The following is a 25,465-nucleotide window of genomic DNA, read 5'->3' on the forward strand; positions in this document are numbered from 1 at the left end:
GGGTTGGTATTAGCAGCCTATTCCTCCAAATGCTCATATGCGAGGACCACGACGTGACTCCTGGACGCGACAATCGGAATGGCCAGTCATAATCTTCTTCTTCTTACTTCCTTCAGGCTTGGTCCGGACATGCCTCGATGTTCACTTACCGCAGATGCAAATCTGTATTTTGTCAACCGATCGCACTGTGCATTCCTTCAATAATGAATACACGAAAATATTTAAAACTTAAGACGTAAATGATCACGAGATTTTGGTTCTACCTTAAATATTCTTTCACGATGAACTGTAAATTGATAAAACTTCAGGGGCTTCATAGTTAAAATTCACCTGGTAACTCATGTAGACTTCAATTCCCCATTTTGATACTTAATTTTGTTGAAAAACATTTAGTAAGTTCACACTTGAAACACGCAAACAGATGGACTGAAACGTTTCCCCATTACTCGTTAATATTATTAACTTCATACAAGCAATGCATTTGAAGAGTTTCTAATTTCTGGAGTGAAATGTACGACGAAAGCTTCGAACACAAAACAGTTTTACTCCTATCAGCAGCTGAATGTGAAAAATACAAAGATCGCAAGGTAACGCGTAAGTATACGCTGTCCAAATCAAAATTTGCAAAACCTTTGAAGACCGGATCATTCTCGTGTTTAACCAAACGTTAAAAAGTTGTCAGTGGAACCACGGTTCCGGAGAATTTGACGTAAATACGTCTATACGGAAAGGAAGTTTATATTCTAAATACTTCCTTTATACCTGCTTTACAATTGAGTAAAGTTTGATTAAGACTTTGCTTATTTAACTTGAATTAGTTACGCTTAAGATGGGTCTGTAGTAGCTGAATGTAATGTAAGGTAATGTTTTATAGGTAACAACAATGCCGAGTAAACATATGAGGTTTCCTAGGTAACATAACAATGAAGTTACACTTTTTCGTAACAAATTTTTGCCGAATAACACTGACCCTAAAATATAGACGTATTTACGTCAAAACTATTCTTTCTGTATTACGATCAAAAAGAATTTGCATAAACACAAAAGATTAATTACATCAGAATTTTACCAGAGAATAAGGAACACTTGATGGACGCCGAGCCACATTCTGCATCTCGTAGGTTAGTAATGTTGTTACAAACACACGTGCGTCTACTCTCTTATCACAGCACGAAAAAATGGTCTATTACAAATATCTTTATTTACTTTTATTACACAAAATACTTATTATTCCAGTTTGAAACAATCTGTTTGCTATATACTTTGTACACAAGTACGACAAAACCTTCACATAGCAAGAATTCTTAACCTCACCAGGACCAAGACCTTCTCTAAAAAAGTTGCTTTAAAATTTTACAATGTCCCAACAATCGCACTACGTCCCGTGAAAGACACATTTAGAGAACGTCTCATTGTTACAGACATCATGAATTATTTTATTTCAAGGAATACATCAGAACAGCGAGAGAATGGTTTAAAGCGGCGCCAACACCGATTCTGCCGAACATTCGGGAAATCGCGTTCTTAACCAACGCTGGAAGCATCTGGCGACGCGTTCAACAAAGGACAGTCCTCAGAACGGCGGTTGGCGTTAAGACAAATGGAACTACAATTAAAGGAGAACACTCGACGTAGAAGAAACACCAATCAGTAACTAACATTTTCTGAAATACCGACCCAAAAACTTCACTGAACTTGTATATTACATTCCAACAATAATTCAAAACTGTTTGATATGAACCGAGAAGAACATCTGCATTATGTGACAGTTCTTTTAAAGTATCTTCTGCCTGCTATTAAAAGATCGCCATTTACCGGAACGTGAGGAGAATTAGTTTTAAAACGGCTTAAAAAGTACCCGTCATTTTACACGGCGAGGAATCGCGTCGCGGTTTTCAAGTTCTCCGACGCCCGGCGTTAATTTAATGAATGAAGTTCTGGAATCTTTCTCCCTAACAATGGCTACGTATCAGCCATGAAAATGTACAGAATTCACATATTAATGACGCATATAAAAGTTAGAAAGTTACGATCTTACGTCTCGCCTCTGCTGGCGTAAATCTCAACACGGAAAATAAAATTGGGCCTGACACCGGAGTTTTCCCACGACATTTATTCAAACCACTGGCCATTGGCAGGGCGGAGTCAGCGCTTTCACAAGACACAAGAAATTACACGTTTTATGACGTATCATTAATTCGGTTTCCTTTCAAATTAACCTGCGAGAAGACGCGACATTTTCCCAAAACTTTCACACGCGAATTTGGATCATCGCGTGGCGTCTCAACGCCTGGAAACAGAATCCATAACGAAGTACATTTTGTGGGCAGCAGATTTTTTGACTTTCAACATATTTATTTCAGTACAAATCTGAAGCATTCTTTGATTTACGCTGAAACACCTGAAACCCTCCTCGGCAAACGACATTTAAATCAATTATTTATCCTTTCAACGCGGAGCCTCAGCTAACGACAAAGACATTAGTCTAAGGGTCCGAATGAATCTTAAGAGAAATATCACAAGATGCAAATTGAACTCATTTCGCTGAGGTCAGTTTTCAAGACGACAGGCTCCGTCACAGAGCGGGAGCTGCGTGACTTCGATATCAAACAGTGAAATGAATTTTCCAGTTACGTTCTTCACAAAATAAGATACATTACGTAAGAATATACACATTATTTTAATTTTTATACCACAATCAGGAAGATACAAATATATGTTATCTCTACTGTTAAAAACAACTCCCATTAAAAATATTTTAACTTCCGTTTCAAAACCACGGCCGATTTCAAATCGTCCAATCAACGTTCACTGTGACGTGTAGGTTGTTGAAGTGAACCCTGAATATGGAAGCGGCAAGCACCTCAGTAACCCAAGCCACGAGGCAGCCTCTGCCAGCGGGCGAGAGGGGCACAAGGAGCAGTTATGAAAAATGCCACAAACGATTCTCGTAACTTTCACGGCTAAAACAAGATGGACGCCAAATTCTTCCGCGCGCCCGCCGGATGACGCTCCAGCCTCTTCACCGCTTGTGAATGATTTTCTGAACGTCCTAGAAACAAGAAATGAACTCGCAATTTACGTAAATCTCCAGAGCAGACTCGTCGTCCTGTGCAAACCATCACAATCTCGTGGAGAAACAGGAAGTGGACGTCGGACGAGGACACGCACGCAATTCAATTCAATTCAATAACGAAGGAGACTTACGCTCTTCCTCGCAGCCGAGACCAGGGCCAGGGGTGCTTTGCCCTGGCTGCCGCAGCGGTTGCTCACCGCTCCATACCTCACGAGCAGCTGGACGACTCTGAGCTGCTGCTGTGCCGAAACGTCGTTCCTGAGCGCGGCGTAGTGGAGGGCCGTGTCTCTGTTGTAGTCGCCCTCATTCACGAGATTAACGTTTCTCCTCTCGGCAGCCTGGAGCAGAATCTGGACGAGCAGAGGGTCACACGACTCTCTGACGGCCATGTGCAGGGCGGTCTGGCCCCGGAACCGCTCCTGAAATGACCTCTGTTACAGACTCCGGGCAGAAACGGGGGGGCGAAGACCTCCCGGAAGACCAAAATCAACCTCAAATCTCGTTTCGTGCTTTCGTGTTCACAGAGTTTAATCAGGTCTCCCCCTTCTACATTTCCCAATCAAAATGCTATATGGATTTCTTGTTTCTCCACGAAATTATGAAACGCGCGTACCTTCGAGCACACGTTCGCTCCTTGGCTGAGCAAAAACGCGACCGTGCGAGAGCAGTCGCTCGTCCTGGAATGGGTTTTCACGGCCACGTGCAGCGGAGTTCCTGGAACAACAACAGGTCTTCAGCTTTCGAAACTTCTGTGCCATCATCGGGAGGGCAAATTTTAAGATTTCCTTTAAAACATTTAAAATGAACTACACGCGACGATTACCTTCCACGTGGTTGTACTGGTTGACGTCGAAGCACGGGCGGTCGCCGAAGTCCCTCATACTCAGGAGCTCGGCCATCACGTCCACGTGGGAGTCGCCTTTCGCACACAGCACGTGCAGCAAAGTGTTCCCGTCTTCATACACCTGTCAAATCCAATTCGAAACTTATCTCGGTGCATCTGCCCTCACGTGAGGGCACATGCACCAAGACTTCACGACAACAAATGCATTTGTGAGGGCTTTTGGGGGGAGGGGGGGGCATTTGCAGAAAGTTTCCCGATCGAACAATCACTCAAATCCCCCCCCCCCCAAAAACAATTGCGACGTCTAGTTTTGATTTTTCTGCATTTAGGCCTCGGCTAGAAGTCTACACCGCAGGAAGACGAGGTACGCACCTCGTTGACGGGAACGTCCTTCTCCTGCATCGCCTCTGCTATGAAGCGAGCGACGAAGGGCGAGCGAGGGAGGAAGAGGCAGGCGAGGAGGAGGGCCGACTGATTCTGGGCGTTTCTGGCCTCCAGAGCTCCAGAAATCTCTTTCAATCTGTTGACCATCGCGAAGATCAACTCCAGCTTCTGAGGGTGATTGTTCACGATGAGAATCATCAGCTGCCTGGAACAGCAAGGAGATATTATTAAAAACGACGTATCTTCGAGCTCTTACAAACCTCATTGCTGTCGGACGGAACTTCTTTCATAAATTTCACGACAAGATACGAACCAAGGTCTAAAGGAAGGAAAACGCTACGAATTTATTCATTACACGTCAAAGAAAATTTCAACGCCTCCACAAAGACATTTTGAAGACGTTCCTCCGGCACTTGCCGACCTAATCATCACTCACGTGTCGCCGTGCTCGTCGCCCCTCGACAGCTGCTCGTCCTTGAGCTTCGCTATCGTCAGCAGGGCGTCGTCCTTGAATCTTCTGTTGAGCTTCGCGACGATCCGCTTGGAGGCCGACGCGCTCTCCGTGTCGGGAAGAACGGGGCCTCGCTGGATGCTGGGTTGCTGGGCGACGACCGCGTACGTCTTCGAACACGTCAGCTGCAGTTGATGGGGCGCCGACTGCACGTAGCAGTTTGGGGGCCCGCAAACTGGACGGGGGGGCAGGAACTTATTTTCGCCGCTGCCCTTCACAATCTGTGCAGAAGGCAGTGGGGCTCTGCCTTCCTGCAGGTTTAATTCGATCTTCCTCAGTTCGTTGTCGGTGTCCGAGTCCGATTTACTGGCAAATGAGTCGCCCGGACTTGGAACTGGCGAACTCAGCGAACTCAGCGGCGAACACTCGGACGAGTAGCGACTCCCGGAGGACGGAGACGAAATGCTGGCAATCGATTCTGCCTGCCTGTACGTCGGAGCAAAGTGGGCCGGAGTGAAGGGGGCGCTGAAATCTGCGGACAGCTCGAGCTGATCTGCAGGGACATTGACGAAGTCCGAGGTCAACGCGTCGAAGCAACTCAACATGTCTGGTAAGTGGAAGAACTCCAGGTCACCACCGGCGCCCTTCCTGCAAGACAAAGTCGCGATTAGCGAATATTCCCTTCTTTTTGTCTTGAACAACTCGTTCTAGACCCCGCTGAATCATACGGACAACACTTGGCGCAATTCTGCGTGCGCTGAAGCCACGTGGGACTCACATTTCTCCCGTCATTCCTTCGTCATTCAGCAAGGCGTCGAGGTCGACTTGCTGCAAGTCCGGCATCGGCGAACACGGGGGCGAAGAGGATTCCTCACAGAACGGGAGGTCGGGTAACGGAGGCAGCAACGAGTAGCAGTTGCTGGATTCTGCGCTGTCCTGAAACGAAACTTTGTCTGTCAGAGCAGCAACTTCTTCCACTCGGATTCTCCGACCATCCCATCTCATTCTTTGTATTCAAGCGTCCCTGAAACGTCGTCAGGGGCAGGAAGTAACTCGATTTCAAATTACGTACTACATAAGAACGTAACTAAAGTTCATGGGGCAGAGCTCCCTGAGGTGACATCACCTCAAGGCTCCAAGTTGTAGTCGAGATGCGCAGACAATCCTTCCCAAAAAACAAAGACGCGTTCTTTCGTCAAAAACTTACAGTGATGTTGTGGTACAGGATCGCAGAGGGGTCGCTGTACGAGAGGTCGGGCGCCGCGGGGGCCTCAGCGACAATTCCTCCGCCATTGTACAGAACCTTCGACGAGATCTGTCGAATAAATGGAGAACACGCCACTGTAATGGCGCGTAGTAACCAAGAACAAATGTTTTACGTACATTCTGGGATCCTAGAGTTTTGTGTGCAGACGCAATGAACTCACGTGGGGTCGAAATGCCTCGAGCTTTAAAAGACCGACGACGGTGGCGGTGGAGATGATTATGACGACAACGCCCAACTATTTTGGGTGGTTACGGGCACGCTCATAAATTATTTAATAGTAATGGATTCTGGTGACAAACCAAGATGGATGCCAGTTGAAATCTACATTCAAAGACATTTTACTCTGACAAAATCAATCAATTAAACTCTGAAACAAAAAGCCGACAGACTTACGGCGTAAGGATTGTAACTCTGTCTGTGGGTCCTCTCGTTCCCCACTGGACTCCGCTCGCTCAATCGCCCTTTGTCATCGCCCGACGCGCTGATCGCCAACTTCTTCATCTGCCCTTCGATACTCTTCGTCTCCGAGCACGTGATTTCCAGTTTCTCCAGTTTAACTTCAACACCACAGATTGAAGCAGACGGAATATTATCTTTGAAATCGGGTTTCTCTTCGCCACGACCATCATCTGAAACCTCCTCCTGTTTCAACTGTTGAACATTCACTTCATCGCCGTTGTTGTTCTGCTCCTTGCAGACGGCTGTTTCGCGCTCTTTGTTTGCACATCCTGCGGCCATTTTGTTCTCGCCACTTGGAGGCTTTGGGCTAAAAGTGGAAGAAACGAGCAAATAAGAATTGACGCTACGAAACAAGTCTCGATACGACGTCCTCGGTCTGTCTGTAATCAAATCCAAAAATTGTGCAGACTGTACCCATCAGAAAATATACACCTGACAACGCAGTTTTGGTATAAAATGTATTTGCTGCTTAAATGACACCAAAGAACAGCCTCCTCCTATTCCTGGATGAAAAAGAAATCTCCTTTCGCACAGAAAATGTTCGCTTACACAGGAATTGTCATTAAACATCGAAATTTGATCTAATTCCATTCTGACGCCTAAGACGGTACAAATCATTTATTTTATTAGAGATCTAGAATACTCTCGACACTAATTTCGCTGGTACACAAGTTTGAAAATGACATCCGATATATCTCACGTCGCTCTGACCGCGGATTGTACGAGGCAAAAGGAATTCGTAACTTTAAGCTCACCTCGTGACGACTTGGCCTGTCTCTGCTGTTTCCACGATGGCCTGACTCTTCAGGTTTATTCCATTTCCTTCGGAGTCTGCGTTGTGATTTCCTGAGAGGTCGCCAAACTTACCACTCGTCGAAGACACACCCTCCTTCCTGTTGGCAGTTTCCCACCTCATTTTGGGGTTGTACCTCTCATGCATGTTACCCAAACTGGTAAAAAAAAAAAAACACATACTTAAATAAAGAGTAAACATGAACTGGATTGCACTTCAACGCCAGCCGCCGCTCCTACTCACCAGCAGCTCAAGTGGGCGGGTCCTTCAATAAAGTCTCTCGCTAAGAAAACCCAAAGTAAGTGCAGAATTAGCCACCTTGGATACACTGGAACAGAAAAATACCAATTTGTTTTCTTTGGCGAGACTAAAGATCGTTCTCTGATTCGTGATCGAAGCCTCTGTTCTGAGAAGCGCAACGGATTTCGAAGAGTTGTTAAATACGCTCACACGTTCTACTTTTCGCGTTGTACAAAATACTTTGCCACAGGCTGATCAGTTACTGCAAATAGCGTATCGACCACCGCATCAATCAATCAATCAATCAATCAGTGATGATGTGAACACAGAGGCGGAATCAACACCAGCAGTTCACAGTCCTCTCTTTGTTGAGCACAAAACGCCACGAGGCCGTGTGTGCGCTGTGGGTATTTCCCGGTTCATTTATATTTAAATAAAATAAACACGAAGGCCACGTGCGGTTAAACCTGTTCCCCAATGACACGTGGTTGGAGAGCGACGTCTTCAGCTGGTATCCGCGGTCCACCAGTTGAGAAACAACGCATTTAACATGGCTACCTCGGTGAGGTTTCAGGTTCTCACGACCACAGCCTAGTCTCGTAAAGTTCACAGATATTTCGAAGGTGCTTTCTGCCTCCATCATCAGGACGATAATAGACGCAAGATGGAACTTAGCAGACGCCCCCCCACCCCCCCAAATAACACAATACTTTTTTTACGTGGGATACTGGAGCGAATAAAAGCATCCATTACTGTAATGGCGGCTGCTGAGACGCCTTATCGCATGGAGCGGATATTTGCCAACCAAGAACTGATGATAACGATTACTTCTGTATACAAGGCTGAAGTCACTGATAGAAATTCTCTCTGCAAGTTTATTATAATCTTTTATATATAAAACGCGTTCTTGTACCCTGTATTATTATTATTATTATTATTCCGACGCGCGGCGTCGGAATGTGCGTGCTGTAGAACACGTGCTCCTAAGTTATTCGCTTAACAATCTCAGCAACAAGTGCGATTTTGTGGCACCCAACACATCGACTTGGGCCTTACACGCATACAGGGCGTTTTTTCTACATTACAACATTTAATGCAATTAGATCTGATTAATGGGCACAATTATACAACAGCTCGCGCCAGTCCGTCACTTTTTTAAGTGCCCGAGTGTCCTTACGTAACATGACGGAATAAGAATAAGAACACATTCCCCGATTGTCCTGTGACAAATAAATCGACATTATCTCTTCTGGCGAACCGTTCCCGACAATGCCGGCAGCAAACGTGAGGAAGAATGAGTAGACGCATTTCCAACTCTTCACTCAACACAACTTCTTTTGTTTAAAGGCATCAATTTAATTTAATTTTTTAAAAAAAAAAAGTGTGTCAGGAAAGGCTGACTTTTCGACCACTCTGTATAATTCTGGGCATACAAGTTCCCTGAAACCACCAATGCAAGTGTTCACAATTCTTTTTAAGTGGAGGTTCGGAATGTTGCATTGTTGAAAAGTTACAGTCACAACTTCAACCGCGTAACAACAATGCTGCAATTTGTTGGAGCCGTTGTGTCGCAGTTGCTCTCCTGCGAGATCCTCGCAGCGGAATTTGTTTCGAAATAAAACTGTGAAAATTAATAAAAAATATAGACGAATTCCACAGCGATTGTGTTGGGATACGGCAAGATTATTTTTCGTTCGGTGCTGTAGTAACACCTGAATCAACACGGTTCGTGTCGCTAATAAGCAACGAAGACGAACATACGGGACCCGCGGGCGGCAAGTCGTGTTCACTGCGCATGTGCGTCTTGGGTGGGTAATAAACACGTAACTTAAAAAGCATATCCGATGCGCGCGCGCAGTGCTGGAAGTTACTCGTCGCGCCCGGCCTTGTAATTCAACCTGTTACAACACCTTTGTCTTTTCGAGGCTCGCCTTCATTCTTCTTGAAGCTCATTGTTGGCCGAATTGAAGTTCTGCGGCCGTTCATGACGTCACAAACGTCCGATTAGTCAAGCTGGATCATCTGTAATGTTTCTTCGACTGCACGAGTTTCGTTACAAAATACGCACAAGAAACAAGAGATCGAAGCACAGAACGTGGATGACTTTGTTGAGAGACGACCGACCTCGGGCAAAATTCCGTCATAAATTTCCATGGTCACGGTTCTAAGCACAAAGGGCACCATGGACTTATCAACAAGGCCAGGTCTGCTAGGTCATTTCTGGGCAAGGAACGTGCCAAAACGCCTAAGAAGAACTGGACTAGGTCGGAACACAAACACAGAGAATCACTGAGACGCCTGCGTTCGACATCGAAAACAGCCAAAGAAAGCTGTGCATTTCAACTGTTTTGAACTGTGCAGATTTTATTGTTCTGTGGAGCGATACTTGGCGGTGGGCCATGCAGTTCCCGCAAGGGGCCGGGATGTGACAGTTGCGTGCAACTTTGCCAGCGACCTCACTGTACTAAAAAAAACATGCAAATAATCCATTGTGCTGTTGCCTAAACATTAAACAAATAACATCGCACAGCCCCCCTCCAAATAAAGCTTCCGACACTTCATGGGTGACGCTGGTAGCAAAACATGTTCCTTGCAGCTTTCAGAAACGCCTCACAGTGAAAGTCTCACAGTGCATTACAACACGCACTGTCGCATGCAATTATAAAGAGCGGTAACTCAGCCTTCATACTTTTCTCTAACGATAGACAAAGTATGCTTTGAAAAAAATGGCGACATTCTGTTTACGCCTTAAAGTTCCCACGTTTTATCAATAGTCAAACTCCTGACATCGACAATACGATAACAAAAATTAAAATATCACTAGCACCGACTTGTGCTAACACGCTATTGGATTTAACGAATAGTAAAACACGTTAAATCCTGAACGAAGAACCGTCAAAATACGATTTGTGCCAACAATGTTTCGACTTTCAGTCACTTACAGAGTTGCAATTTGTAAAACGAAAAGTCACATGCAGTATCATACGAAACATCGTACGATATATCGTCATGGTTTATCTTTTATACTGTCCACTTCAGCGATAATGACCGTCGAAATTCATAAGTGTCACGAAGTCTGATTACAGTTCCCAGCTTTATAATCACATATTGTTTTTTCAGTTCTTTGAAACTACCGTGTTTTTTTACAACCTTGAAGATGTTCAGTCTCGTATTCGTTAAGAGCCGGGCCTACATGAACCTTTAAAGAAGAAAACTAACAAGATTTTCATGCGTCACCTATAAAAACTGAGGCTGTTTTGCCACATCAGTGTCCTGATATTATATAAACTGGTTTGAACGCCATAAGAAACTAAAAGTTTACGAAAACAGTTAAACATGAGTGTTTTCATTACTTACCAAGTATATTTACATCTTAAAGCTGAACTCTTCAAACAAATTCTCACTCGACATAAGAATACTGAGCACAATTAACACCAGCAGAAGTCGAAAACAGAACCACACAACCTAACACAAACTTCACCACGTCCTACACCTCTCTACTGACTTCTCGTGTAGGGGCTGTACCACCGCGGCTCCGGAGGCTGTGACGTCAAGACACGCCGCGTACTACGTCAACACGCATGCGCACTGAAATCGATTGCACAACAGGTCAACCAACATACAGGCAGCGTCCCAATGTTGACACAAATTTACCACAAAGATGTGTTGATATATGATCGCACGCGACTATGGGATAAATTCAAACAACGCATACCAAAATTCAACGAATTTTATATTCGTTCCATAATTCTACAAACGTTCACTGGAAGAAATAACTTATATGAGCCATGACCAAATAAGGAAAGAGACAGGCTAAATCTGACAAATTTTTGCACGCATCCGAACACGAAAACAACAAATTATACTAGTTACTGTAGGAGTGCCGAAAAGTTATTCTAGTGAAAATAAAATAGTTACAAGAAGAAAGTAACAGATCGTTTTGAAACGCCATGAAACATTTTTGATTTCAACTTTGGCGAGTACAGAACGCCGTACACGTTTTAAACCAAACACAAATAATCCGTAACCAGCTGGCAAATGTGTTGCTTGATATTATTAAAACACATCCTCTCACGAATAAAAAAAGGCACCGTTAATTTTACGACAGTGTCTACGAGATTCTAACGACAGGTACGAATTTAAACACGACCTGCACGTCACTGGATTTCTTCCCTCAGGCCGAGATACGACCTCAAAAAAGGCCAAACTCTTTAAAATTGTCGTCCGTTACCATATTTTAATTAAAAGCAGAATAAACTGATTAGTTGATGCATCGTCATTGAACAGCCTGCGACCCAAGTAAGAGTCTGACCCGTCCTCGAAGTTTTGCTTCTTTCTCGTCGTCAGGGCTGATGTGCGAGGAAGCCCCCCTCATTGAAAAGGGCTCCTCACTCTGGTGCTTGGGCAGAGTGCCCCGGATTTTCCAAAACTGCAGCCACCAGCCGGATTTCTGTCTTCCAACTCACGAGGTTTGAGTGGCAGCGGCTTGTACGATATCCTGCTTCTGGATGAGGCTGGACGGAGCCTTAAGCACTCACGACCGCGCCCTTCCAGATCCACCAACAAAAGGGGCCCCACGTGTCGCAAGGTTAGCTCATCGACTGTGATGACGTAACATACGAATGACATCACCGGTCACCGCGACTTTCTTCCGGACTGGTTTTAATTCGACAGAGTGAAATATAAAACACTCAATCCTCTAAACGTCAATGGTAACTATGTGTACCACCTGCTTCAATAATCAGTAACGCTTCGTTTTTATTAATATATTTCGTTCAATTCTCAGAATGAACTGCTGTTTATTATTTCCTTAAAAAGTATTAACCAATTGATCGTTGTCATGAAGACGTGTTTTCTTTGCGGTACGAATTGATCTTTTTAACTTAAAGCTGCATGTGGTAGCCCCCCCCCCCCCCCCCCCACCAACAGTCACTGGTAATGAGGTACGCTCAGAGCCTCGTTTGTGGAGGCAAGTTAAGAATATTAGCATTTCACTTCGCCGCCTTCCACAGCAAATTTTCTGGGTCAGATTAAGGTCTCCTTGACACGAAAAACAAACGCGCTGTTCAAAAGGTTCCGAGCCGGGAGAAGCCTCTGAACAGTGGCGAGAAGTTCCACACGCGATGCTGCGTGTTGACCTCACACGCGGTTTCTATGGAGAAATTGATTTTGCGAAGTCTGTGACGCCCACGTGTTCTAGCTCGTCTCACCGACAGCCACGGTTTTCTGTCGAATTAGGGTCTGCCTTACGAAACAGCTCCTTTCTAATTCAACAGCACCAGCGTCATACGACCCGCAATGCTGTCAGCGATGTTTCACATTTTCTTCAAGACCTTTCATTCGGTGCCCCTGAATGTCTGCAAAGGGAGTGTCGCGTCTTGTAGTGGTCAGACGTCCGCCAATATTTTGTTACAAGCCGAAATCAACCCCGTCTCGATTATCGCACCAAAATCAATGCAGCGAGACTGACGGCTCTGTTTGAAGGTTGCCTCCGAACACATCCGAGCCTTGCCGCAGTCTGTGGCCTCAAGGCCCCCAGCGCCTAACCACCTCGTTCACAGGCACGTCTAAACCAGGGTCGTCCAACTTTCTTCCTGTCGGACCCAAGGGCCACTATTTTTGCATTTAATAATACTTATTCAGAAATGACGAATCACCATTGCAAATGCTGAAATATAAATGTCATTTAAATGTAGAGTTGTATATTATTTTAAATTTGCTCCTGGAACAGCTTGCATCTGACACACCAGAAGAACGCGCATCTTACGGTTTTAAAGTCGATGGCTTTAGTGAGAGCACTGAGCAGAATGTTCTTTTACCAGTGACGGAATGTCAACTTCTACTTTGGTTGTTGCTAAACGAAACACATCCTCAGACAAATCATTTCTCTGCTCCGTTTTTAAAATTTTCATGGCGTTGAAGAAGCAAATCAGCAGACGAGACGAGAATCACAATTTTTTTTTTTTCAAATCCTAAAGAGGAAAGAGAATAAATGGATAAACAAATTACCAAAAACTTTCGCGGACCAAACAGCCCGGCGCCTGCGTAGTCTTTTGGTGTCGTAATTTCCTAGGAATTTCTGATGCATGTTCTTTCGAAAGTCCACGTGGCGTTAAGGTCGATATAAAAAATGCTCTATCTCGACTCTCTGGTCAAAAACGCGGGGCACACGAAGCGCGAGGCGAGCAAGGTGTCGTTCCCAGTCAAATATTCTCACAGTGGTGACACAACGTCAACGGAAGGATTAAAAATTAATTTGGTGCAACGCAAAAATTGGCTGAAACTGGGATTCAAGTCTCAATCAATTTTTCTGGCTAATTTCACGGCGATGACCTTTGATAACTTCAAGCCGAGAGTGCAATAACGCGATTACGATATTCAGTCTTATCACCTTGTGGTGAAATACGTCCGGGTCACGCCTCGCCCATTCACATCACTAAATCTAATTTACACTAACCTATTTTCTTATGGCGTTGAACCTTAAAGAATTCCACATAACATTCAAGCACTTCTCCATGACCAAAGAAATTCCGCATTGCCTACCCAGAACTTCTCCGACTCTACTCTACGACGTATCCAGAATTTCTCCGGCACTTCTCCGGGATATCCCCACGACCACCCGATAAACACGCTAGAAATTCTCCAGGACAATCTGACCTATCGTAAAACCACACAACCTAATCCAATGCATCTTGTCCCAATCAAACTTAAACGTATCCAAAATAACCCATCAGCACGAACGCTGAACTGAAGAGACTCCACAAACAAATGTTGCATTACTTTCTAAATGTTTCAGCTGCTCAGTTCCGACGCTCCTTTTTCATGATTCATAACGCACCAGTACAATTTCATTGAAGGACTGGTCTGCTGTTCAACGCCTGCACGCCGTTTTCTCCATCCACAAGCAGCGGGGCGCCTCACTTAACAAGGACAGACGCATTCTCCGAAGGTGCTCAAACTCGCACGGCTGTCCTTGCAAAACCCAAAACGCAGAACGCCATCTTTGAACACTCGAAAAGCATTTCCAGTACATGTGAGGCATTTGTGCGTGGACAGCACGGAGGTCGATCAAGGACGACAAAGCCCTTTGAAAACGGGTCAGATAATTCGCTCGGTGTTTTTGCTGTCTGAATGGAAAACAGAACAGAGCTGATAGCGCAATCGTATCAACAGTCTGTCACTGTCGATACCCGTGGGAACACACGAAGGTGTAATATTTCAAACGACAAATCCATGTTGTGATTCGACTTTCCTGAACAGCGAAAACAAACCGAGATTTTTCTATTTAACAGTGAAATTGAACGGGGAGCCTTCGCCTTCCTCTTTAAAATGCAAGCTGTTACAGGACAACAGCAGAGAACATAATTAGGCCAGGCTTTTAACCTCGCCACTTTTATCTGCAAGAGATGAACACCAACGCCAGAAAAGGAATCACGACATAAATCCGACACGGCTACTCACAACGTCGTTAAATAAGCAACAGTAACGGGAGCGTTTCTAAATTGTGTGGCCATCCGAGACTCGACGTGGGAGAATTAAGGCACCGAAATGTAATTTGCCGAACAGCTGGCATTGTCTTTGACGTCTGGTTACCATGGTGACATATCAACAGACGTTGTGGCTACGGCTTTTAGTGACCGTCACAAACAAACCTTCAGACACTACAAAAAAGTTCAAAAGTTTCATGTAAGTCCGAAGCAGTAACCTTAGGTGATGGCGTTGCAGAAGTGATTATTGCCCCGATCATCCGCCCTGATAATAGAGGAAGTAAGCATCTCTGAAACGTCGGCCAAATTCTACGGGACAACACGGCGCAACGTCCCGGAAGACAGCCGTCTTCAGGTAAACATTTGTCGTACGAATTCGCTAATCAGAATGAAATGGAAATCCGTACGAACTCGGCTGCTTGTCTGTACTTCGCTGTGTCCAGAGACGCCTTCCTTGTTTACCCTGGAATTTCCTAATGGCGAGGCGCGTTCCCTCGACCTCATTCAAGCAAGTGCGTGGTTTTCCCTGCACGCGAAATTTCGGTCACGTGACGAGGTGCATCAGGACTGCCCAGAGACGGGCTATCCCATCAGCAAGCCGAGATAAAATTGTGTCCTCTCCGATTGACTATTGCTTTATTTCGCGAAACTCCGATCACAGTGAACAACGAATTCAAAAGCAGAGACGCGGTCGTGGTTCATTTAAAGTTACCGTCTGCACATATGCCTGGAGTACCTGAGGAAAGCCACGTAGTCCGACCTCAGATCGGCCGGCTTAGGTGTCGAGAATGGGACACTGGACCTCCCGATATGCTGCCGTATTTCAGTCAGGCACACACACTCGAAGATAAGGTTAAGTCTTTCTGTGAATTTTTGCAATTGGCGTTCATGCAACCTCACACAAAAACGGCGTATTTTATGAGCGAGCGAGCGAGCGAGCGAGATTAAGTTGCCCTTCGAACTCTGATGATGATCGCAATGACAGAGGAGATTTGAAGTTCTCGCGGCCGCGAAGACCGCGGTTTAGGTCTTCAGGGCCTTGAAGCCGCGTGGCCTCGTAGACGGTTGTCAACATGTCGGAGCCCGTACTCACTCCACTTTCAGGGTATCTACCTACGCGTGTGCACGGCGTCACAACCCAATGAAACAGTGTTGCCAACAAGCAGTCTGTTTCTTATTCCCCTTAACAAATCCAATCCAATTTTCAACTCTCCCTAGGGCCCGCGTGCACTCGATTGCTCAGCGATTTCATCTGATGACATTCGGATCGCACCTGTGGACACGTGACGTCTGAGACGCGTGCGAACTGTAATCTGAACGGAAGGACGGCCCACGCTGAAAGCTTTCGAGAGTTTCCTCCCTGTAACTCTCGGGATGAGGCCTAAACCACATTCCGCAGTTGATGCAGCATCGTCTAATGATATATTAATTAATCGCATGACGTCATACCCTTCTGTCCTTTTAAATGCACTTAATAACGCCACTCCGAAATTATACAGGCTGTCAAGAACTTTTAGTTTCGTTCTCAACGTTGCTAAAATGACACTACTCCACTCGTTTCTGAGAAAGTGGCGTTTAATTACGAGAATATCAGCTTTTTTCCCTCCGTTGACTAGCTTCTTAGCGTCGGTACCTTCAAAGTGGAATTTAATTTGCCCAAACATATTTACACAACTGGGAGTCATTTCCTACGCACTGACTTGAAGATAGTAGCTGTTATCAAACGACACAACTTCTCTCCTCTCGTTTGATGAGCTTACAAATGGGCGTATCTTGCGCGAACAAACTTCGTCAGTGTTACCAACCGCCTCGGTTCCTCTGACCCCAAATTTCCCGCAGAGCTTGTGTGATCCCTAGTATCTGGTCCCCATTGCTCTACGAAAAACCTGTTTACCGGAGGCACTCACTTCCGGTTAGAGTTGTTTGTTCCGGCATGTGTGTCGTTGCACTGTTTCGTCCCTGAGCAATTTCAGTCTGCTCTCTGTCGTAGATTTCGGAACCCCGATCCCCCTGTGACGCGCAATTCCTTCCCAACAGCCGTTTTATCAATTGGCCTGGACATTTAAGTACGATGAATGAAGAAAAGTGCCTGGAGGATTTTGGTGGGAACCAATTCATTACAAGGCGTCCGCATGGAAGGACAGTGAAAACTACGCAGGAATTAAACTTTGATGTTTGTGAGGGAGTCGCGTATGATGCGATTTAAGAAGTGCTTCGTCATCACAGCTTCCAATACACAAGAGTGTCTGTATCACAGTTATGTCGCATTGCGTCATGGGAAGAACGCGGTGATATCTTTGTGATACTAATCTTAGCTACAAATAGCGTAGACACAACACGACTATCGCAGGCAGAGAAGAACGAGACGCCATCTCAACTACTCCTGCCGCTGGCAAACTGAACACCACCAGCCCCGAAGCGACTGGCGAGCTGAAACTTTTGTCAGAGCTACAGCCAAAACGCAGAGTCAGATTTGAATTTAGGTAAGACACTTGGAAAGGCGATCCTCGACTGCGAGTTTTACAACAGGAACAGACGGTAAATATTAGCGAGTCCGAAGAGGCTGGACCGCTCACTCCATGACGCGTGCTACTGCCTAGTAAACACGTCACGTGTCAGTCACCGCGAGCCTCAAACAGTGCAACGAATGGCTATTATAACAAACACCGCGTGTCCAAACACGTCCGATGGTCTCGTGTGCAGAAAACTAACAGCAGGACTGTTTGTCTGGCAAGATGGCGTGCGGAAGTAGTTTGTTCATTTAACGACATTTTAACAGCTGGGTCGTATCTTTGGTGCTCGGTATGTCACGTGTCCCACGGCACTTCTTACCCGACCACTGAACGAGCACACAGCGTCGGATGACAGAATGGCTGATGAATAATGAATGAATGCGAAAGGACGTGGAAGGAGGAGTCGTGACTTAATTTACGATTATGTTTTCCTGGGGCACTGCGGAACACGGATCGGCAGTGGGTGTGATTCACACGCACGCCTTACGTCGCCAATGCGGACACGAGTTGAGCTACAAACCTAAATCACGGCCCACAGGTTGGCAACTGCCAGTTGTGACGTCAGCGTTCGAAAACCCATTTCAACGGAGGCTACGCGATCCATTTGAAATTCCTCGCGACATTTTTTTTTATTCGTTCCGTCTCTTAGCAACGGATACATTGACGTCAGTGCCGTTCGCACATCCCGAAAAGTTGGTTGATTCTTTGGCTGACATCGTCGACCCTGAAAGTCAGCAACAAACAGGACACGGAACCAGGATTACCCGATAAACGAAAACACAAGGGTCAAGGCATCTGAGGACACGATAAATTGCAAGAACTTCCGTTCCGTCTTTCAAATGCGACTGCAGCGACTCCCTGCCATTACGGCGTAGGGAAGGCGCGGAGGTGAAGTACAACGCCTAGACCTCATCACTATCTGGACATTTGCAGCCAGCTTCATGCTCCGACCGCTTTAATATCGTGCAAAGTCACGACGGGCGAGTGTGCAGAATATCTCAGCACTTGAAACGAACTGAAACTCCTCTACTGCAATCAGTTAGGGCCAAGGGCTCCAGGGCAGAAGTTCGGAACTCGTGGAGCTCTACCTCCATTCTGTGGATGCCAGACGATCAGTCTGGGGGTTGCACGACGGCTGGAAAGTGGCTGGGGTGGTAAACGCAGAAGAGGTATTGGATGGTGGAAAATGGGCATCCCGAAACAGGACACAGGGGGTGTGTCCTGTGTGAGTGAGGGAGGAGCTGGTTGACAAAAGATTCTTCGGCAATGAGCCCGAAACAGGAAGTTCAAGGACGGCGACAAATGAACTGGAGGGAGGGGTTTAGCAAAGATCAGGAACAGAAGTACATTTTAAAGGGAGGCAGAGAATTTAAATTAAATGTAAATATATTTAGAAGTGGACATACAACAAACTAACGAATGGCCATGTCGTTAATGGAGTTTGTATTTTCTCGCCCATTCTACTCAAATTGCTTCTCATGCAAAGCTGCCGATTTACATTCGTCAAACTTCTTCCCTTGGTGCGAAGACCACAGGCTGACCAGAAAATCAAAATGCCGCTGTCTGAAGCTTCTGGGCTTCAAGAGGATGCGATCCGAATCCGATGAGTAAACGAGTGAATCAGAAGTCGCAAGGTCCTCCTCTTCCTCCTAAAACGCACAGGTCGAGCAGCGAAACTCACGATTTTTCAGTACTTTGTTCCATGACGTCAGACATAGCGAAGTTTATCGCGCGGGAATCTGCGTGGGTGGACGCCTCTCGGCAGAAATAACATCTGCGCGTTGCGAGTGGACAGAAGGGCCGAGGAGTGATTTCGAAATCTGCGCTGCTCCAGTGAATTAATTAACTCCTGCAGTGAGACTGCACACACGCGCTGCGGGGCTCAGAGCTCGACCTGGACATCGGCTAACCTGACCGAGGCTTCTCGTTATTTACCTCAGTCTATATCCTACAACGGCGTATCATCTCCAGCTCGTAAATGCGAATTAAAAAAACAAACTTTACGGTCGACAAAGCCATTGTGGGTATTCGGACCGCAGACTCCCAAATGACGTGGTCCACTCCAGGCACAGTCGATTGGTTAAAAAGACTACTCCCTTAAGCATTTAAATGTTTCTTTTTTTTTAAAAAACAGAATATGTCGGCTTTCACAAGCTTACAAATAATTCCACGTTTATTTTACAATGTTCCTCATTCTACATTTGACGACCTTGAAACCAAGGCTTCGTCGCTGTCTGTAGGTTTGAGACATCGACCGAACAATTTTTGGTGCACTGGCTTCAACAGAATTTCAGCTTTTCACTAAAAAGACGAAATCTCACGAAATGCGGGGAATTTTTGAGAAAAAGGGAGCGATTGAACAGTTATTATTCTGCCAAACGAAACAGATTTCGTGTAGGAAAGAAGGCAGACGTCATATTAATTACAGTCGCGTAATTAATATAATTACCGCATGATGCGGCCGTTCATACATGGCTCTGTCAGAAACAAACCATGTGGTAAATATACGTACCACCTGCTTTTAGTAACTAACTCTGCGTTTTGCCACCAGGTTGCATTCACGTGTTTCGTGGGATTCTCTCACTGTAAACTGCGATTATTTCCTTAAACAGCGTTAACCATTCGATCTTTGTAATGGTGAAGTGTTGTGTTTTCTTCGCGGTACGGACTGGATTCTTAAATGTAATTTAGACGAACTATGATTCTCACTGTAAACAGCGATTATTTCCTTAAACAGCGTTAACCATTCGATCTTTGTAATGGTGAAGTGTAGTGTTTTCTTCGCGGTACGGACTGAATTCTTAAATGTAATTTAGACGAACTATGATTCTCACTGTAAACAGCGATTATTTCCTTAAACAGCGTTAACCATTCGATCTTTGTAATGGTGAAGTGTAGTGTTTTCTTCGCGGTACGGACTGAATTCTTAAATGTAATTTAGACGAACTATGATTCTCACTGTAAACAGCGATTATTTCCTTAAACAGCGTTAACCATTCGATCTTTGTAATGGTGAAGTGTAGTGTTTTCTTCGCGGTACGGACTGAATTCTTAAATGTAATTTAGACGAACTATGATTCTCACTGTAAACAGCGATTATTTCCTTAAACAGCGTTAACCATTCGATCTTTGTAATGGTGAAGTGTAGTGTTTTCTTCGCGGTACGGACTGAATTCTTAAATGTAATTTAGACGAACTATGATTCTCACTGTAAACAGCGATTATTTCCTTAAACAGCGTTAACCATTCGATCTTTGTAATGGTGAAGTGTAGTGTTTTCTTCGCGGTACGGACTGAATTCTTAAATGTAATTTAGACGAACTATGATTCTCACTGTAAACAGCGATTATTTCCTTAAACAGCGTTAACCATTCGATCTTTGTAATGGTGAAGTGTAGTGTTTTCTTCGCGGTACAGACTGAATTCATAAATGTTACTTAGACGAGCTTCGACTTCGAAGGGTTAAACTGCCGTTGCGACGTGCATCGTGGACGAAGAAACAAGAAAATATGTGAAATTTTTGTTCTGAGCTTGACAGAAACCGATCAACAGGTTGCATCTAACGCGAAACAGACAGAAGGGACTACTAGTTGGCATTGCGTGCCAGCGACACTTCATCATGTGGGCGTTCCCCGCTTGTAAACTTTGACAGAACTTCCAGTGAAGGAAGTTGCGTTCGTAGAAATGCCCCAAGGTCACCCAGCTCCAGGGGTGCTGATATCCCAGGTCACGACAACTGCCCAACGCACTGGCGATGCGTGGCGACGGAGAGTGGCCAACCGTCTTTGCTGACGAACGAATTCTCTTCTAAAAATAGGCCACGGTCAGAACATTAAACATTTCCGCAGTGTCGAAGACTTTACGAACGCAGATCCAAAGGATTGAGGACCTGTCTGCAGGCACTTCTGGGTGTCAACGCCTTCCGGCTGACGGTCTTGGTGAGCTCCTGCGGGTCGGAGCTGGCTGGCTTCCGGTGAACAGCTGTTAAACAACCCAATAAGTAATGACCGACAATGAAAATGAAGGTACAGACCGCCCTGTACCTCGAGGGAAAATCTACCAGGCAGTGGTCATTGTCAAGGGCGCAGCTTTTTTAAAACTTGGGAATATCTTGACCAGCTCAGTGCTTATCGCGTGAAGTACGAAAGCCCTGGCTGGCTGTCTACAACAGTCCACAAATAGCCCTCATTCTAGAACAGTTTAGATTAACTCGTTCTCGGTAAAGTCCTGACGTAATAGCGCGACCTTGGGTTAACAGGTCTCCCTCCAGGTGTACTCGAAGTCGATGCAGTTCGCCGAAGAGGACGCGCGTGCGATTAACTTGCTTGCAAACACAAAGCAACACGTGTCATACACGTGCTAGCCTTGTAAACTATTTTCCGTATGGCGTTTTCATTCTCGAACACAGGGAGCTAAAAATAATTCAATTGAAACCGAAATAATAGACAAGTGGCACTCTTTGAGGCTCGTGCCACGTGACCGGCGGAAAAAACACAACAGCGAAGTTGCCTTCATTGCACAAAGTCAACAAAATGGGCACGCAATTAATTACGAGGCCGCGCCCGGCTGCTATAGGTTCCATGACCAGGGATCGATTCCCGGCAGAGCCGAAACGATACTTCCAGACCGGCTCCGGGACCAAGCCAGCCTTCTACCCGATGGTTACCGGGGATAAGGCAGCCGGAGCTTGAAGCTGATCGCTCACGTGCCGATGTCAGTAATGCATGTCTTCATGGTGTGATGCTTAACTGAGCTTATTTCCCTTTTGTCTACGCTGAACGACGTCCGGAGAATTCAAATGTGGGTCACACGAGCCGTACGACACTCCATGTGCGTCTCAGATGCACCTCCACTGTCATTCGGAAATACAAAAGATTTATCATCTATCTGCCGCTACGATCTAATATTCTTACTTGAAAATTCGAGACACAGCACAATTTTGGAGTCTTGAATAGCAGGAAAATCTTTGGAGAGGCGAAGATAACATTTCGGAAGGAAGCGTCTAATGACCCAACTTCGTAACGCTGTTTGATGGTGGGGAGGGCCCGCAGGGTTTAATGTGCGCGGGATTCCACGAACCGGTTTTCTTTTTTTACGTACGTTTTCAATTTAATATTTTAAAATTATATCCTCCTTCGGTAAAACTCGTTTCACTGTCTTTCCGCCAGCAAAGCTTATCAAGGATGCAAAGCCGATATCGGCCTACGTACACAAAAACTTCGACACGCGTCTGAAGACGAGGCCCAAGGACACAATACTCTTTTAGGTGTGTCTGCTTGTTTCAACTCGGGAGACACTCGTCGAGTTTCGTTTACGCTCGCACGGCCACAAATCCGTGCTGGTCAGTTCCGACGGTGCTACAGCCATCTTGAAATCTTCATACTCGAAGCCATGAGAACCTCAAATCGACTCGTACTAACCTACATCAAAATGTTGCGTTTAAATTCTATAAATGTTTCTTAACTGCAGTACGAGCTAGGAGACATGTTAAAGTTTTCGATTCATATCTTTTTCTACGAGGGTTCCGCGTAGCTCGTCGCCCCTTTCACGATTTCCTTTCCGTAGCAAAATACGTTTTGGAAATGCGAAAATGCAACCATGTTCTACAAAGTACGGTTAGGAACACACGAAAGGCGTTTTCTTTGAGGTAAGGAACCAGATTCTTAATGTTATTTAGACGAGCTTCGGTTTCGAAATAAATGATATTTTGATATGTCAGTTCAGCGAGAATTCTCAAATCAGGCAATCGGGCCACATCACCCCCTGTTTGACACACACAAAAGACCGCGGGCCCTATCAGGGGACTGATCTGTCGCACGCCGAATTGAATTCTCCTGCCTCGCTAAAGGCAAACTTGCTACTTACACTTATTCAAACAAACTGAAGTCCTGTTTGTCCAATACGCGCCTCATTCAGCTTCAAAGGCCAAATCCACCTGATTCTTCCTTCTTTTTTTTTTACACGGACGAATCTCCGCTCCGAGGTCAGTTTTTTTTTTAAAAAAACCCTGCGGAACCCTGAATTAACCCTATTTATGAAGACAGAATCTTCCGAGGTCGGTTTGTAGCTTCACAGCAAACGTTCCGTCCAGACCGGCAAACACTCTGGTTCACGGCAACGCCCTGATGATGGAGGCAGCAAGGACCTCTGAAACGTCAGTAAACTTCCATCAGACAACACGGCGCTGCAACCCAGAGGACAGTCACCGCCGTGGAAATCTCAAATCCCTCAAATCCTCTAAAGCTTCCTTGGAAGTGATTTAAGTTTCTCAGTCCTCTTTAACCGCATATTTTTTAATCGTCAGCTGTTCCAGGAAATACATTTTATAACCAAGCTTCCTGGAATAACCCACAAGACGGAAATTAACTAAAATAGGAAATGACTCACATTCTTGCGTGTTCGCAGCGACGTTAAGGATAAGGACACAGATGCACTCTAGCGGCTAATTGTAGTACTCGGTACATAAAGTTATCTATATACATATATCGACTAGCAAACCTGTTCCTGTTTTGTAACGCCATCTAGGAAAATAATTTAAAATGCCTCTTGTTTCTGTGCACGTAAAAAACACAACTGCCCTGTTCTGCATTATTCCCACTTTTTGTTAATCTTTAATGGCAAACTGCGTACTTAATTGTTATATAACGTGAAACTGTACGTACAGTGTTACTGGCGCGGGAATCGATACACATATCGACTCCCCACCATTTGTTTGGTGCTGCCACCTATACAGAAATACGGTTACACTACGGAGCACAGTCCGTGAACAGCCAACCGTCTCTAAGGTAATCACGAAATTTCCCGTCTTTTACATAACCAGGAAGATTCATTACACTTTCACAAAAAGTACCATAAATTTTTGGAATTCGGAACCATGAGCTAAAATGTCCGAGCAAGACAGAGTACTTGTTGATAAATTAGAATAAGTCACTTAAACGCCACATTTTCGTCGTCACTGTTTGCTTAATACGCACCATTCATAACATACTCACCCCTTTTCGCTGGCGTACCACTAATTCTATTTTAACCCACTAAATGTACCAGTAACCAAATGCGTTCAGGGAAAAAATTTGTCTTTTTATTTTCTTAGATCGCGTGCCACAGGTTGAGAAACGCTGAGCCCCAACACACCTTTTATTTTCTGTACTTCTTGTTGGGTGGCGAAGGAATATCTCGCAGAATAATATTAAAAATAATAATTGGTTGCGAGAACGTGACCAACCGTGGGCCTGACTTTTTCCATCGCGACAGGGAACGAAGGGACACCTAAATATCTAGACCGATCCTTCGCAACTGCGTCTGTTCCAATCCGCACGGAAGATGGAAACGCGCCCGTGAAACGTTCGGTTCTCCACATGCCGACTAGCAAGTTATCGTCGCACTGAGAATGTCATATTCGTGTCGGGAACGGCCTTCACATGTGCAGTTACGTTTTTATTTGCAACTAGTCTTTATAAAAAAAACTGAGTGCTAGATGGGGAGACCTCGGTTGAACGTGGATGTGTTTGGGGTTGGTCCGCGTGATACCGTCGCAGGTGTGCGCTGTGGTTCAACGCGGAAGTCCCTGCGCAGTCTCCGTGCCTCGCCCGATCTCTGGTCGAGGCGAATTCGGCTCCCTTTCTCATGCCAACCTCACACTTTCCAAAGGAAATGATTTATCGGACCCACTGCTACTGATTTGCATACGACTCACAAACCAACGAGTGGGGTGTGGCGGTGCCCCGGGTTGTAGGTCGTTCTGGGGCCTGTGATCGATTCCCCGTCACCAGACTTAGCTTCATGCTTTCAAAGCCCATATCGGATTTAAATATCAATAAGTAACGCTTCATCTTGTGTTTATCTGTAACCAGCTGATCCTTGTAACGGTCGAGTGTTGTGGTTTTTATTTGAGGAACTGACTGAATGTGTATCTGCACGCGGTTTAATTCAGTCCCTCCTCCTACCTCTGCAA

At 45.4% G+C, this 25,465-nt stretch overlaps 1 protein-coding gene across 3 annotated transcripts in view; it reads right to left on the bottom strand.

The window, feature by feature from the left end:
• Positions 1-1,179: 1,179 nt before the first annotated feature.
• LOC147872094 (uncharacterized) overlaps positions 1,180-25,465 on the bottom strand; it is a 51,503-nt gene continuing 27,217 nt past the window's right edge. The window contains exons 1-12 of one of the 3 annotated variants that reach the window (XM_087358413.1): positions 10,872-11,031; positions 7,518-7,602; positions 7,237-7,431; positions 6,416-6,788; positions 5,963-6,070; positions 5,534-5,691; positions 4,741-5,403; positions 4,293-4,509; positions 3,900-4,041; positions 3,690-3,790; positions 3,208-3,495; positions 1,180-3,052 (exon numbers count right to left, since the gene is read on the bottom strand). In XM_087358413.1, the coding sequence (XP_087214539.1) occupies positions 3,023-3,052; positions 3,208-3,495; positions 3,690-3,790; positions 3,900-4,041; positions 4,293-4,509; positions 4,741-5,403; positions 5,534-5,691; positions 5,963-6,070; positions 6,416-6,788; positions 7,237-7,421 (2,265 nt within the window). In that variant the 5' untranslated portion in view covers positions 7,422-7,431; positions 7,518-7,602; positions 10,872-11,031 and the 3' untranslated portion in view covers positions 1,180-3,022. Of the gene's footprint in view, positions 3,053-3,207; positions 3,496-3,689; positions 3,791-3,899; positions 4,042-4,292; positions 4,510-4,740; positions 5,404-5,533; positions 5,692-5,962; positions 6,071-6,415; positions 6,789-7,236; positions 7,432-7,517; positions 7,603-9,424; positions 9,580-10,871; positions 11,032-25,465 lie in introns of those variants that run through there. The other 2 variants (XM_087358412.1, XM_087358415.1) reach the window with 2 other exon arrangements.

Source organism: Zootermopsis nevadensis, unplaced genomic scaffold (genome assembly GCF_977971745.1).
Source record: "Zootermopsis nevadensis isolate Lab colony 2312 unplaced genomic scaffold, Znev_1.0 Znev_ptg000030l, whole genome shotgun sequence".
NCBI lineage: Eukaryota > Metazoa > Arthropoda > Insecta > Blattodea > Termopsidae > Zootermopsis > Zootermopsis nevadensis.